At 43.5% G+C, this 16,332-nt stretch overlaps 1 protein-coding gene across 1 annotated transcript in view; it reads left to right on the top strand.

Moving 5' to 3' along the window:
- Positions 1-318: 318 nt before the first annotated feature.
- The window catches only part of LOC310775866 (uncharacterized protein), a gene marked incomplete at its 3' end in the record, with an annotated part of 48,985 nt that continues 32,971 nt past the window's right edge, over positions 319-16,332 (top strand). Inside the window, exons 1-7 of the mRNA XM_083635993.1 lie at positions 319-413; positions 2,249-2,377; positions 2,938-3,054; positions 5,926-5,999; positions 7,899-8,082; positions 13,169-13,334; positions 16,207-16,262. Coding sequence (XP_083492119.1) covers positions 2,278-2,377; positions 2,938-3,054; positions 5,926-5,999; positions 7,899-8,082; positions 13,169-13,334; positions 16,207-16,262 — 697 coding nt within the window. The 5' untranslated portion in view covers positions 319-413; positions 2,249-2,277. The remainder of the gene's footprint in view (positions 414-2,248; positions 2,378-2,937; positions 3,055-5,925; positions 6,000-7,898; positions 8,083-13,168; positions 13,335-16,206; positions 16,263-16,332) is intronic.

Genomic DNA, 16,332 nt, shown 5'->3' with positions numbered 1-16,332 from the left:
TGGGCGTTCCCAGAGCCTGTATGGGCGTTCCCAGAACCTGTATGGGCGTTCCCAGTCATGCGGACTGTCTCTATACTGTGAGTATGGAAATATAATAAGATATAACGAAAAACAATCCATTAAATTAAAATCACATCATGCACAATATGTATTTTAGCAGTTTAGGAGGTGGACTTTTTAAATTAAGCACATTTCTGACATGTATTGCACGGTCCTCCAGCCACATGTGTCCTGTAGGCGGCGCTGTTCTAACAAACAAACAGGAAACAGGAACAAAGCGAAGAAACGAGCAGGCGTCATTTTCAAAGGTTTTTAACGGCTGTTGTCCTGACACCGTGAGTATGTAAACAATACAACACAGCTATTAAGCCGTCCTTCATTATAAACAGCGGGCCGCCGGGGTCGGGGTGCAGGTGAGAAACAAAGCGCTCTCGTCTTGCTAGCTAACATTGTTAGCCATGTTTATGACTGCTAACCTAGCTAACGTTACTAGCCCAGATGCTTTTTACATTCACTTTTGCACGGAGAGGAGGACACATCGAACTCCTTTTCACTGGCGATTTCCTGTTTCCCTTGCTTTTAACGTCAACGTTCCTAAAACATAACATAGCGTTTACAGTTTACTACGATGTCAATTACACACACATATACCTACCGAGCAAGCCATTCACTGTGTATTTGGACAAGTCGGGCCAACTCTGTAACGTTAGCGTCCAACATTCATATCGTACTGCGCAAATAAAGTAACAACTGCATCAACGCTGTTGTTACCTAGTGAAGAAAATGCATATTTCGGCAGGACGTAAAGGTGGAACGGAGCGCAATTGTACTCCTGATCGATTGACTATCATCTCTGAAAGAAAGGCAAAGGGTAGCAGTGCGCATGCGTACACGTACAAGCAGCCCTGTATGCAGAAAAAGTTGAACTGAATGATCTATGGTCGAAACAACATTCCACTTTCACAGGCTCCAAGCGCGACATAAAGACTTTTCTTTACTTGAGCGAAAGGAAACTGTACGCCAAGTATTTCGTTTTTAATAGGAAAAACGATTTATTTCCAAACGCAACGGCGTGGGCGTCATTTTCCCATAATGCAAAGCGCACGTACCAGTTATCTTTAGTAATATTTCTCCTTTTCTTAAAACATTTCGATGACTTCCGCTTAGACACGAACTTCTACTACATGCCCGAGGAAGAATTAATTTATTTTATGCTACTTCTAAACGTTACTTATTTAGGCCAAACTGGTGAACCGTCACCGAGAGTGGTATCACGGAGAATGGGGTCGGATCCTCACGCTAAAGTTCTTCAGTACACTCTTGTTTCTCTTCAGATCGTATAAATCTTTCGCCTTTTACTAAAGATTTCCGTGGAGAGGAACATTATGAGTTTCAACTAATTTTTTGATGCCCTGCCTAACGGCGGGGCTTCCTTCTCTGTCCAAAAAAAGTTGCCCAGAAGCATTTCTCAAATGTGGTGGTACAATACACACAGCACATTGGCTGTTTGTGTCACATGATTGTAATCACATGTTGATATACAATCACGTTTCTAATCGCATGTTGATTACAATCACGTTAATTGATTACAATCACCTGTTATTTTTAACTCTTTATTGTAAATGTACAAGTCAAGTCAAGTTTATTTGTATAGCACATTTCATACACAGAGGCAATTCAAAGTGCTTCACATAAAATGGTTCAGATAAAAGAAGATAATAAAATGGACATTTAAAAGCATCACAACAAAACTTTAAAAAAAAAGAGTATAAAAAGTGCATTAAGCAACATGCGCAGCAGTTGCAAAAAGAGCTAAAAACTTATAGAGGACTCAGTGGGTTTGCATAATAGAATAAATCAATTTATCTATATTTAGTCCCCCGACATACTATATAAGAAACATGACTACACACACATGACTACAAGTTCAAGTAACATCAACAGTATGTATTGTACACACAAAACTATCCATATCAGGGGGACAACAACATCAAGTGTTTTTGTGGGTGGGGGGGATCGATACAGAACATCGACATATTTTTACCAGCTGTGTGTACATTAGCCGTTAAGCAACGCCACATTAAATTGACGGGTACATTTTATTCTTCTCTCCATACAGTAACGTAGAGAACAGGAATCAATTGCCAATGCCACGTTAGTCGCTAGTTAGTTGTGTTAAAATAGTTAGCTCTTTTTCATGTGTCATATTACACACTTGTTCAGTTTATGGGGATGGTTTCTCCCTCAGGCTGAAGCTGCTGTGAGATTGAGAACATTATGGACAGCCTGGATTTCTCAGAAGAGGAAATCCGCGAACAGCTGGTGATACTGGGCTACAGAAACATACCGACGCACAGGCTGCGGGAATTCAAACGAGGTTAGACTGAAAACACATCTGTCTGTCTTACTTTAACCCATCGCCTTATTATGTCATTAGCTGCATTGTGTTCTGTCAAAAACACTGGGATGAACTGAAAAAACGTGTGTGTGTGCGTGTGTGTGTGTGTGTGTGCGTGCGTGCGCGCGCATGCGTGTGTGTGTGTGTGTGTGTGTGTGTGTGTGCGCGTGCGTGTGTGAGTGAGTGTGTGCGCGCACACGCGTGCCTGCATGTGGGCTGAGGTGGAATGGCATGGGCAAAGTAATACAACCGGCTGCCTATAGACGGTTTTAACTTGACAACAAGAACATTCTAAATTGAACCCCCGCTCACTTCCTGTTGCAGTGTTTGCTATGGACATAAAAGAAAAAAAAACATTCAAGTGCAGGACTGACCGTTCCGTGAAAACCGTCTACACAGCTGAGCGGCGAAAACAAAAGTAACGATGTCGAGTGAATATTTCTGCAGTTGTTTGCCGAATGCTGAGAAAAAGGAAGTGCTGTGGGGTTGCGCTCTGGTGAAAACCGTCTATAGTAATGACGTCGCTCTTCTACTGTTAGATCTGGATGAACTACTTCAGCATGAAAAATGGCAGAGTTGGGCCTCGAACAGTGAGCTGAACTCCAGCAGATCTCCAACAGCTCAGCCGAGTCCTCCTGCCTACACTAAAGAGAAAGGTACTATCCCATTGACCCTATTTTATTTTTTATTTAATTCTATTTTATTTTACTTTATTGCATTTCATTTTATTGTATTGACGGTTTTTACGTTTAGGGAGATACTGTGTGATACTGTGTTATGCTATGTTGTGTTATGTGGATATTTCATGCCTGAGTGCGAGCAACTGCAACTTGTCCCAATTTCCCCACCCGGGGATCATCAAAGTCTTTCTGATTCTGATTCTGATTCTGATTCTGATTCTGATTCTGATTCAGTGCACTCCTCTTATAATGATCACCTTGGGACGGGTCAAACTGATCACTGTCGAGAGGCAAAGTGAAATGTCACTTCCTGCTTCAGCACTGTACCAGAGATTTCTATCCGCCATTTATTTTCCCATAGACATTTAAATGGGTAAAATGCTTGTAAAAAATAGTTTTACTTCGTCAAACCAAATGGTTCATCTATATTTAGAATCGCGAGAGAGACCATAGAACATTTCACTCGGAGCAAAACTTAAAAAAACTACATTGAAAAAAAAAAAACTTTAAATCCGCAATTTTTTTTAAACGTTTTGGTCCGAGTGAAATGGTGTGTGGTCTCTCCTGTTTCTAAATATATCTGAACCGTTTGGCTTGAACAAAGTACAACTATTTGTATAAGCATTTGTCTGAAATGTCTATGGGGAAAATAAATGGCGGATGAAAATCTGGTACAGTGCTGAAGCAGGAAGTAGGCGGTTACTTTGCCTCTCTATAAGCGGATGATCATTATAACAGATTTATTTTCTTTTTATTTATTTCTCATGCAGATTACCATGTAAGTGACATGTAGTTATGTATTACATGAATGCAGTACATATAAAGTAAAGGACTGTTATTGACTTTAAAAATCCATACAGTAAGTTAGGCTTCCAGGCAGCTGTTTCAAACACAGCTGTCTCGTGTAGACAGAGACACCACCATCTCTCCACAGACAGAGATGCTGTGATGTCTCCATATTACAGACAGACGACATGCACAGAGTATCGCTGTTGTATCTAGATGGCTCATTTTTGGCAATTTGTAAGTAAAAAAAAAAAAAAAAATTACTGTAGTTTTAAACATGTTTTCCATTGTTCTCAGGTGGGACAAGGCTCAAAATGATCGCTGTAAGCGGAGTATTGATCACTATTAGCAAATTATTTAAACAGCCTGTGTATAGGAATGATTCATTATGATGAATGATTTAAACAGCATGTGTTTAGGAATGATTCGGGACCAAGCTTTTTGGTCAATATAAGCGGTTGATCACTATAACCGTGATCGCTATAAGTGGATTCCACTCTATTACAATTTGTCATCATAACTGTATTTACATCGCTTATTCACCTTATGTAGCCACGCCCATTTGACCCGGTTGTGTGGTCGTGTCAAAACTTCCGGCTAAAAATCAAATCAAATAAAATGGCTTCGCTGCTCCAATATCATCTAACTCTGAATTAACTAATAATTTGGCCAATTGTATGTAACATACCAAATAAAAGCAAACGGCAATGTCTAAAGCTTCTGGCATACTCTTCGCGCACGCGCTGGAGGCGGGGCTCCGAGGAGGGCGCGCGCACTCGGCGCAGGCCAAAACAAAACATACTCAGTGCGCAGCTCCAGGCGCCAGGCAGTCTGAATGAAATTGAATGTAACGTTCCCAATTCTATGTATTAAATTCTAAAAAACGACCCTCAACATTTGGGAAGGCTCAGGCACACAACTAGTTCGTTATAATCGAACATCATGCTTTGAAGGCGGCTGTACGACGGTGAGGACTCAATCACAGCAGATGTCCGCTGATAGCCTACCACGGAGATCTACAGGCACAGGCAGCAAAACCCGACGCGCTGATAGAAAAATCTCCATGGACGCGCCGCGCTGCGCTCAGGCCTCGCCCCCCGACACGCCCCGTGCGATTACGTCATAATCGGTGCGCGCCCTATGCGCTTGGCTGGGCGCAAAGAGTATGCCACAAGCTTAAGAATGCAACGCCATGTGTAACTGGCTCGTCTCGCATTCCAGGGAATTACGTTAACGTCTGCGGGTCTTATTGACGTAAGTGTCTCGAGCGCAACTCGGGAGGAGAGAAAACTCTCTGAAGCTTTCTTTGTTGGAGTCCAGGTATGTTTTACAAGAAAGTGCTCGTCACTGTCGACGATAACGTTATCTGACCTGGCTGACAGAGTGGATGCTCTGCTTGCCTGCTGTGCACCGAGCTCAAAGTAGTGGGCTACGTTCTTTATTTTACCCCCTTCACTGTCCGCTCCAAAAACAACTCTCTTATTTTGCGCCGTGACCGCCGCCGGAAGTGTTAACAGGACCCGGAAGAATTTGGCCCCACTGTCAGGTCTGAACATGAGGTGAATAGGGCACCAAATGTTAGTAAAAGTAAAAAGAACAAAACAAACATGTCGACGAGCAGGTATAATAAAGCAGTGGTCCTCAAACTTCTCAACATCAAGGATCCCTAAACGGACACATATTAGACCACAGACCCCCACTTGATGAGATTTGGACTCCCATCCCCCATCTGATAAGAGTGTTGCTTTGAGATGTTTTATGACGGAATGTGTATGAACCCCACGACCGAAACACTCATACATTGATTCTGTCATAGCGTCACTTACGGATGGAGTTATAGTGAAAAAAAAACGTATTCCCCTTTTTGCCGGGGACCCCCCTCAAGGACCCCTGGGGGTCACTGGACCCCACTTTGAGAACCACCGTAATAAAGAGACGCCGTGGGCTCCATCCAGGCCCCACTCAGAAAAGGCACAAGATTATGTCAAGGTGGTTTTGTCATTTGAACATTTATTTTCCATCCGTTGTTCTAGTAGACAAATACTGTGTTTCTCTTCACAGTGAAACCGTTTTACATGGACAGACCTGCTGATGGGTTTTTCTTGCACGCTGAGAAACCAGATCATGACAGACGGGTATGTATTCACATACGACAAATGCGTATAATGCTGATGTGGAATTTATTTAGCTACACTGTTACCGGTTACTGTTACCGGTGATGCACTGTATATTTCACGTCTGGGCCCCATTTGGTGTATTTTTCTTCTTTGCTGGGTAACACTGGCCAATCGTCGACAAGCCGACGTCGCCTCCAGTTATTTCCCGCAGCTACAATGCAATCTCTGCGCCCAGAGTATGTCAGTCTGACGACTAATAGGACTCTGGGACAGACCGCCGACGATATTTCGGGGTTTCCGCCATGTAGTGGCTGTCCGCGCCAAGACTTCCGCTTCCGTGCGCCGCGGGTTTACTGTCTACAGTCCAGTTGACGCGAGAATGGAGTTGGGAGCCGATCGATTGTAGGTCCAGATGGCATAAGAAGAAGTCGCCGGACTGTAAACAATGACCGAAGGGTCGGGACCTCCGGTCGTCCGCTCTACAGCGGAAACCCCGGACATATCGGCCTTCCGTCTGTGAGTCTTAGTCGTCGGACTGATGGACTCTGGCTTCCCAGATTGGCTACAACGGAGTTTGACAGGAGAAAACGTTTCCGGATGTAAAACGTCTTTTCTTAAACACGGGGTTTTTTGGTAGCCTGGTAAACCAGCCGGTCACGTGAGCTCCCATTTCATTTCATCCCTCGTTCCCATCCTGGCCTGAAGCCTTCACCCAGTCTTTGCAGTGGGCGGAAGTTGGGCGGGCGTACTCGCCTCGACAGACAGCTCCTTCAGCCAATCAGCGCTGGATCCAGTCAAATCCAAATCCACTCAGGAGAACGGCAAAAAAACATATTTTCCGCCCCAGAAACTCCGCTGTTGCGGTGATACTCCTGCACTTGCTTTATTGTTGTTATTGAGCCTATTTCTGCAATAACTGCACTTTATGGCTGTTTAAACTAGACGAACGCTGACAGTACTCGTCGGGGCGGACAGGCAAGGGGGCGGCCACTACTGTTTTGCTAGTGACGTTCCCGATTGGCCGGTTACGATGTCAACGACCAGGCGGGGTCGCTGATTGGCTCGTACGGTAGAACAACATGAAATGTGGGTTTACCGGGCTAGGGTTTTGCTGTCGGTCCCTCAGAATCTTCTGCACCAAGAGATGTTCAACAACCACACAGGGAGATATCCACCTGTGGAAAGAGATTAGGACCAGTAGAGATATTTAAAATTGCATCAACCTGATTTTGTCATGCATGTATTGAACCCAACAAAAAAAAGAGCAATAAGGCTAACAAACAATTGAGTGGAAAACAGTTAACCGTTTTAACAGTTAGTAGACGGACAAGCCCGTCTTTTATTGTCACACGAACACACTACAACACATGCATGCGGCCACAGACACACACTCATGCTGACGGTGGCCGGTGAAATATGTCCTCTGCATTTGACCCATCCAGGCTTGTCCTTTCCTCCAGGGGGCAGCAGGCCAGGAGCAGTGGTCGCTTTTTCTTTCCAGCGCCCGGGGACCATCATTGGACCAACTTCGGATGTTGTCGTCACTGGTCGGATGACGATCTTCTGCATGTTTTTAGTGGGGGGGGGGGTATGTACGGAGGAACCCCCTGGGGAGCACGGGGAGAACATGCAAACTCCACACAGAAAGGCCCTTTCGATGAGATAGCCCACCTGGGCAGTAGGCACTGAAGATATGGGGGGGAACACAACCCCAGCGTCCCAGGCGAGATTCGAACTCAGGACCTTCTAGCTGTGAGGCGACAGCGCTACCGGCTGCGCCACCGTACCCCGTGCACATCCAGGCTACAGAGGAAATACTGATTATACTGATTATACTGATCATGTTGATTCCAAGTAGGAATAGGGTTGAATTTGGCACATGTGATGGATCAATACTCGGCATTCTTTCCAACACAGGTGCTCGCCTCCTGTCCAAACAGAGACTACAGGTCGTCGCGGCGGCAACACTATGACTCCTATGCACAGCACTCTGTGGCCTCCAAGCTCACATTGCCACCAGACGCCCCCACCAGGCTGCACATGGAGCTGCACCCAGAGGACACACAACAGACTCTGCACCCAGACCATACACTGCACCAGGGTACGAAATTACAATAAATAAATAAATAAACAAGGGCTCTTTTTTTTTTTGCATGCCCCCCCCTCCCCCATTTTGGATCATTTCCAGGGCAATTTTTACCAAATGTTGGGAAAGACTTAAAGGAACACTCCGCCCATTTTCAACCAGCTTTGTATCATTAGAACATCAGTAGTATATCAGAAAACTGTAAACTGTTTTGAAGTCTGTCATTTAATTTGACAGTTATTGAGTGTTAAAGTGTGGACCAGTGACATCACTGGTCCACACTAACTCAAATTATTGGCCCAATCCCAATTCTTTTCTTAACCCTCAATCTTAACCCTCAAGCTCAACCCTCAATCTTAGTAGCCCTCAAAACTAAGTATTAAGGGCTATCTTGCGACTTTAAAATGGGACAGCCCTTAAAGGCAGATACGTCTTCAGACTGTGGGGGGCAGCAATATGCCAAAGCTCCGGATCCAGTCTGTCAATTCAAAAGAAGAGGAAAAAAGCATCCCTACAAATATTTCCTTGATAATATAGATGTAGAAATTACGATAACCATTGTATTATCTTAGTTTAAATGTCATTTTATGGATTTCCGTTTTGGAGCCTAACACATTTGTTGTTGCCAACTATCGATAGTCAGTAGCCGTGCTGGTCAAGCCATATTATTATTATTATATTATAACATTGTTAACGTTGTTACGAAATGCCATAATTCTCGGTGGTAATGTCGTTGTTGAGTTGTTTTTATCAAGATACAGCCTACAATGCTACGCACCACAAAACAAGTGGGGGCTAGAATGACCGTGCTTTCCGACGTGAGGGCTGGCTTGACTGCAGTTAAACACTGCAGTTAAACACTGCAGTCAAGCCAGCCCTCACGTCGGAAAGCACGGTCATTCTAGCCCCCACTTGTTTTGTGGTGCGTAGCATTACACGTAGGCTGCATCTTGATAAAAAACAACTCAACAACGACATTACCACCGAGAATTATGGCATTTCGTAACAACGTTAACAATGTTATAATATAATAATAATAATATGGCTTGACCAGCACGGCTACTGACTATCGATAGTTAGCAACAACAATTGTTGTTAGGATTCCAAAACGGAAATCCATAAAATGACATTAAACTAAGCTAATACAATGGTTATCGTAATTTTTACATCTCTATTAACAAGGAAATACTTAACTTTGTAGGGCTGCTTTTTTCCTCCTTTCGCCGCCATCTTCCATCTGAATGGATCTAGCGGATGACACGCAAGGGATTCTGGGATCGCACTCACCGCCAAGGGTGATCCTGGAAAATCTTAAAACTGAGGGCCGTACAGCCCTCAAACTCGACCCTTAACTTAACACACTGAGAATCGGGACAGCACTAGCACCTCGCGGGAGTGCACATTTTTGAGACTGAGGGTTAAGATTGAGGGTTAAGATAGGAATTGGGATTGGGCCATTAACTCATCAACTCAAATCAACTCTCAATAACTGTCAAACATTCTGTCATTCATCTAGTTCGGGGGGGGGGCGGCTTTAGCTCAGGAGGCAGAGCGGGTCGGCCAATGACGCAAGGGTTGGCGGTTCGATCCCCGCTCCCTCCCAGCTCCGTCGTTGTGTCCTTGGGCAAGACACTTAACCCTCCTTGCTCCCGATGGTGTGTAGGCACCCTGCGTGGCAGCCTGCCGCCATCGGTGTATGAATGGGTGAATGTAGACTACCTACTGATTGTAAAGCGCTTTGGATAAAAGCGCTATATAAATGCAGGCCATTTACCATTTTGCCATTTAGTTTGACAGTTATTGAGAGTTGATTTGAGTTAATGAGTTATTAATTTGAGTTAGTGTGGACCAGTGATGTCACTGGTCCACACTTTAACACTCAATAACTGTCAAATGAAATGACAGACTTCAAAACGGTTTACAGTTTTCTGATATACTACTGATGTTCTGATGATACAAAGCTGGTTGAAAATGGGCGGAGTGTTCCTTTAAGTTCTTGTCGCGCGACAGACCAATATTCTGCAACTCTTATCCACGCATGTTTTATTTCTAAAAGTTCATAAACAGTCGCAGTTAAAAATCCTCATTTCCTGTCATCACAACAACACGGTCTGGCATGTTATGTAATGTACTTGGCAAAAACCTTTCAAATAGCATGAATATCCGGTCCATCCTCCATAACCACAATAGAGAGGGTCAGCGACTGTTTCTATTTCACTTCAGTCTGTTTCTAGTCCTCCTGACTAGAAACTAGTCCTGACTAGAAACTAGTCCTTGCGCTTGTCTGTCGGGTTTCCATCCACCTGTTCTTATGCGACATTTCAATTTGCGCATAAAAAAAAACGAGTGGAAACGCTGCCTAATTCGCAAAAGCCTCCAAATTTCGCAAAAAACGTTTTCACGCTTGAGGGAGGCGGAATACGTCGGGTGTATCGATGAAAGGAAAATGCGAAACGTGCGGTGGAAACCGATGAAGCGATATTCTGTTGTCTCTCCATGCAAAAACCAGGCAGTTTGCCTTGATCACTGCAAAACACGGCATGCCGTGTGTAGCCTCCGCACAATAGGGCTACACACGGTAAATAATAGTGGTGGGGGGAAAAATCGATACACCACAGTAACGCGATATTTTGCTTGACGATATTGTATCGATATTTGGACGCCAAGTATCGATATTAAAAAAAAAAAAAAAAAATTTGCAGGCCATGCCAGGCCACCGGGCTACTATAAACTTTAGTTCCAAGGCCAGCAGTAAACAAACGGTAGCATATTTTCATTTTGTTTTAACAGTAACAGTTTTGTCATAACAGTCATTTACAAATTCCCCAGTTACTGAATGGGCTGCACAAAATGTTTTGTGTAAGTGAAGTGAAGTTGCAAAAACTACATAAGTACAGTAGTCCACACACACATCCATGGTGTGTGTGGGCTGTAAGTGGACTGTAAGTAGACTGTAACAAACAGTTCAGTTTGTCAGGTGCATGCAACTATGACATGACTTTATGAAAGTTGTTGGTCTGTCTATTTGACAATGTTGCTGCAATAAAATGGTTGAAGTCAGATGTACAGACTGAAAAATTGTTCTTATATAAACCAGATGTTGACAAAGTTTTCCTTTGGGGACATAATTTGCAGTTGAAAAAGTAAGAAATCGCAATATATCGGCATCTGGTGATTCCCACCCCTAGTAAATAATGGTAAATACGCAGCACAATACCCGCCGTGGTAAACAGAAGAAGACTGGCATATTAACTTTAAGGCGACTCACTTCTAGAATGGAATGAAATTGTATTCACTTACTATCTGCGCCGTGGATTATAACGTTATGCTTGCCGAGTCGCACCTGGTAATCCAGAAATGGCGTTATGGTACCTTTGTCTACTTGTAGATCATCAAGAAACTTTAAATGAATAACGTTAGATGTGTTTAATAGAGCTGTATATCGGGTTCTAGCAGCTGATCAGCAGCTCAGACAGCCTCAAACACGAGGTGATTGACAGCTCTATAATTCGCAAAATAGCAGTGGATGGAAACGCGCATTATTTCGCATTTTCTTTTGCCGACTTTCTGAAAATTCGATTCAAAGTTGCGATACATTTGGATGGAAACCACTGAGGTAAATAATGCTAGTAGGAGGAGGGGGCAGGCGTTGTGCAGGTCCACCTGGCCATTTTTCAGTCACGCTTTGCAAATACAGAACAAAATCCGGACACGCTTTGCAAATACACAGTAATGTTCAAATAAAGTCAACTCTTTATATTTTATGGGGGCATGTTGTAGCCAACTTTGATGTGTGCTATATATGTTGTGCGTGTGTGGTATGGATATATGGATATTGGTGTCAAGTCTCAACATTGCTGTAGTTGCTTCAGCTGCACACTAGAGGGCATAGGCACCTAGGGAATCACCCTCACAGTACTCTACATACATCAGAGGTTCTCAAATGTTTTTGAGCGAAGGACCCCTTACAAGATAGAAAATATACCGGCGGGGACCCCCTCATTCTGATTTGTGATTTTGGGCTAAGCTTAACTGTTTCCACGGGTAACATGCTTGACTTTTAATTTGATAGGTTTGTTAGATTAGAATGTAATCAATGAACCATTTTAGATTTAAAGCATAAAATGTTTTCCTTGAACTATGAAGCTTTTGCAAAAAAATATATCTATTTATTTTTGATTTTCCTGAAAACTTTTCGCGGACCCCCTGGCAAAGTGCCACGGCCCCCTGGGGGTCCCCGGACCCCCATTTGAGAACCACTGCTCTACATAGGTGTGTCACAGGTGCACAGCTGCAGGGAATCCGCAACTGGGAAGCCACAAAGTTTTTCAACCGTGTGTGGTTTAGGTCTTGTGCAATATCGTTTGTTTGTTTGTTTGTTTATTTAGGATGTAAACGTTACAAGCTCGTTTTTATATCATTAGGCATCTCAGGTGCGCTCGATTGCTAGGCTCGCCCGCCCTGCAGCTGGCCCTGCAGCTGGCCCTGCAGCTGGCCCTGCAGCTGGCCCTGCAGCTGGCATGCTGCGTGGCCTCGCCTGCTCTATTGGCATGCGCAGCGCACAATTGCTCAACTTTGCATCACTGATGACATCACTCACTGATGATATCACAATGATGACACAATGTCTATGATCACTGATGATGCCACAATGCCTATGACATCATCAGTGATGTCATAAGGTGATTATTGCTCTTATGACATCACTATGACGCGGCGCCATCAGTGCCTATGACATTATCAGTGATGTCATATGATGATTTTGCTCTCTATGACTGACAAAAATGGAAACAGAACAGACAGAGATTGCCCACTTGCCACTTTTATATATAGATAGATGACTCGGTACACCCAGCTTTTTGTAGGTGTATTTTTAAGTATTTGCATTAATAAAATGTTCGGTGCATATTTCATGGTGGACCTCCCTTTTTGCATCACCATGTCTTCAAATTCCCTCAGGTGGCATTTTTTGTTGTTAGATTGTCACTACAGGGCATTTAAAAGCCTCCGTCATCCCAATTCCAAGGGCAATTTTAGATTGTTTTTATGGGCAATTTGCCCCCTGATTCCCCGCTAATTTCCTACCCTGCCCTCCACCCAGAGGACACCCTGCACCCGGAGGACACCCTGCACCCAGAGGACACCCTGCACCCAGAGGACACCCTGCACCCAGAGGACACCCTGCACCCAGAGGACACCAACAGCCAGACGTCCACCCCTTACAGAGGAACCTATGAGAGACACTTCCTCAAGAGAAAGGTCCTCAGGTAAAGTTTTTTTTTTTTTTTTTTTTAATATATATATATTTTATTTAAAATCTTTAGAGAACAATATACAAACAAGACAAACCGGCTCAGACACAGGAAAGGAAAGGGAAAAAAACAAACATACATCAACATTGCAACATGGCGCTATCAGCTGCATAATGTTATATGTGCTTATATATATATATATATATATATATATATATATATATATATATATATATATATATATATATATATAAAAAAAAGTGCATGGGGTCCCGCGCAAAGGGTCCATGAGATACCAGCTGGGCGAGCCAACCGTCACCCCTAACCTCAGTTACTGCTCATTCTTAACCTCGTGGAAGTAGGCCAAAAACGGCTCCCAGATAGTTGAGAACCTCCCAAGCGTGTTGGTTGTCCTCAGGTAAAGTTAAGGACTCACACATGCGTGATGCATGGGACCAGACTGTGGATTGGTCTCTGTCTTGTTTGTCAAATTTGTAGTCTCGCTTGTCAGTCTGGCTGAGAGAGGAGTCTGGCTGCATGGAAACAGGCTTGCTGGCATAAGCCCTCCCCTGCTCTACAGCTGCTCTCCCATTGGAGGCGACCATTTCAGTCGCTGCCGGAATTTCCGCTCCCCGCTTACAAGCTCCGTCATTGGCTCCGACCATGTCAATCACAGCGGCTTCCGCTCCCTCCTCCCTGTGTCTCGCTGTAAATGTCCCCTGCCACCGCAGTGAAAACAACAACGCTAACTGGCTAGCAGGCTAATGGCAGAAACCTACACACTAGCTCGTTGCTACACGCTGAAAGTGGCAAGTTTTGACGAAGGTTTGGATTGTTGGAAACTATTTTCCAAGGTCACTACCGGAAGGGCCGCCCATCGCAAATTCCAGAATGGAGACCGGCGCTGCCAGACTCGTCTCACGGAAGGGAGGGGAGGCTCGCCAGCCAGCGAGACTAGTCAATTTGTGACACCCTCAACTCTCAACTCCTGCCAAGGGCTGCCTGGTGTAGCAAAAATATACCTGCCAGGAATCATTTCTTCCAGGCAAAAAATATAATGTAAATGTAGACATTTTTCACAAAAATGTCTCCCTACCTGATTTCAGGGGTATATTTCATGTACAGAATCGGGGTCCTTTGTGAAACACACAAAAGCAGATTTAGACCAGATTTTAATTTAAAACCTGTTCACCCACTTTGATTGCTCACTTACAATAGATCGATTTTGTAATACATCATGAAGTGACACGCAACATGGCAAAGAGGTTAAGATGAATCTAACGTTAAGATAGTTATACCAGCTCGGGCGTCCATACAGGCACGATTGGCTGTGCCTGAGGGTGGGAAGCCGGATTGGGGGGTATGTGTCCTGGTTCGCTGCAATAGCGCCTCCTCTGGTCAGCGACCGGGGCAGCCAATAGGGCAGCATGGGGATAAATTGGCTGGGGAGAAAATGGGGGTAAATCAGAAAAATAAATAAAGATACCGGTAGTTATACCACAGAAGCATAGCAGGCAGGCACTGCACTCGTACTGTGTAATAAAATAGTTACTGTATATTTAACTGGGATTTAAATGACATTCTCTGAATCAATGTGCCGCGGCGACACAGAACTCTACACAGTTCTGGAAACTATCTTTCGAGGCTTTGTGAATTTCAAATCCATACAAACAACAAAATACAGACCAACACTCCAAGAAGAAGAAGACAAGGATGCTAGAAAATGGTAGGAGATTGGGATAGTTCCTTTTTTTTTTTATAGTAAAATAAATAAATAAAATTGCAACGTTTCCGATTTCATTGGACTTGCTCACAGTCTGGCCGAGTAGACGGTAGTTTGAAAGCAGGCACTCTAAGCAGGGTTCCTATGCAGGTCTGGAAAAGCATTGAAATGGATTTGGTCATTTCCAGGTCTTGAATAGTTTGGGAATTTGAAAAAAAAAGTATGGTAATTATGGTTCAGGTGCATAATTCTACCTTTTATGTTGTTGTAGACCCACTTTTCCATAGTTTTTGTTGACGTGAAGAATAACTTTCAGATAGACAGATGCTCTTATTGCCCAGCTGCTGTCAGCATGCATTATAACCTGCACCAAAGTCACGTCCAAAAAAACAAGGATTTTTTTCAAATGGAAACCATGTAGGAACCCTGCCAATCATCTCACATATCCTGATATTTATGGCTGCGGAGAACATTCTTCATCTATACAGTGATATGACCTAGTTAGCAGGGGCAACATGTCTATCTGTGTAAATTATATTGAACACCAGACTAAATCTTCAAAACAAATCAACGTCTGGAAAAGATATGGAATTTTTTAATTCAAAATGTGCAGGAACTTCTCCTAAGTTACAATTTCAAAAGGTGGCCGGCTAGAGTGTCAGGTTCTATCTATCTATCTATCTATCTATCTATCTATCTATCTATCTATCTATCTATCTATCTATCTATCTATCTATCTATCTATCTATCTATCTATCTATTTGCCAAAGGGAGGTGCTACAATTACATGTTAAAACAAGGTGACATGAAGTCTGACTTTCTAAAAGCACTGTTGTAAACTTGGTTAGTCATTGTAAGAAGAAATGGAAGCATGCTATTTTGAGAGTAATATTTTGATACCCCGATCGTTAGTAGTAGCATTGCTGAAATGCTCCGAGGCTGCTGAAGTTACTGCCTGAACAACAGCTTTGTACTAAGTTACTGCCTGAACAACAGCTTTGTACTAAGTTACTGCCTGAACAACAGCTTTGTACTAAGTTACTGCCTGAACAACAGCTTTGTACTAAGTTACTGCCTGAACAACAGCTTTGTACTGGCCACAAATATATGATTGTACCAGTTTGAAACTGAAACGTTGCTGTTGTATTCTTTTTCCACTTAAAGGAAACATGAAGGACAGTCCCTTGTCTGTGATGAATCGGTGTACAGCGAAGAATCAGGTAAGCTACACTCATCATTCAAAGGGCCTTGGATATGTTTTTGAAGTGTTTTGTCCCAAAATTAGATATT

This window comes from Poromitra crassiceps (assembly GCF_964638095.1).
Source record: "Poromitra crassiceps genome assembly, chromosome: 4".
Lineage (NCBI taxonomy): Eukaryota > Metazoa > Chordata > Actinopteri > Beryciformes > Melamphaidae > Poromitra > Poromitra crassiceps.
The sequence above is the reverse complement of the archived record's forward strand: the minus strand, read 5'-3'. Positions and strand labels throughout refer to the sequence as shown.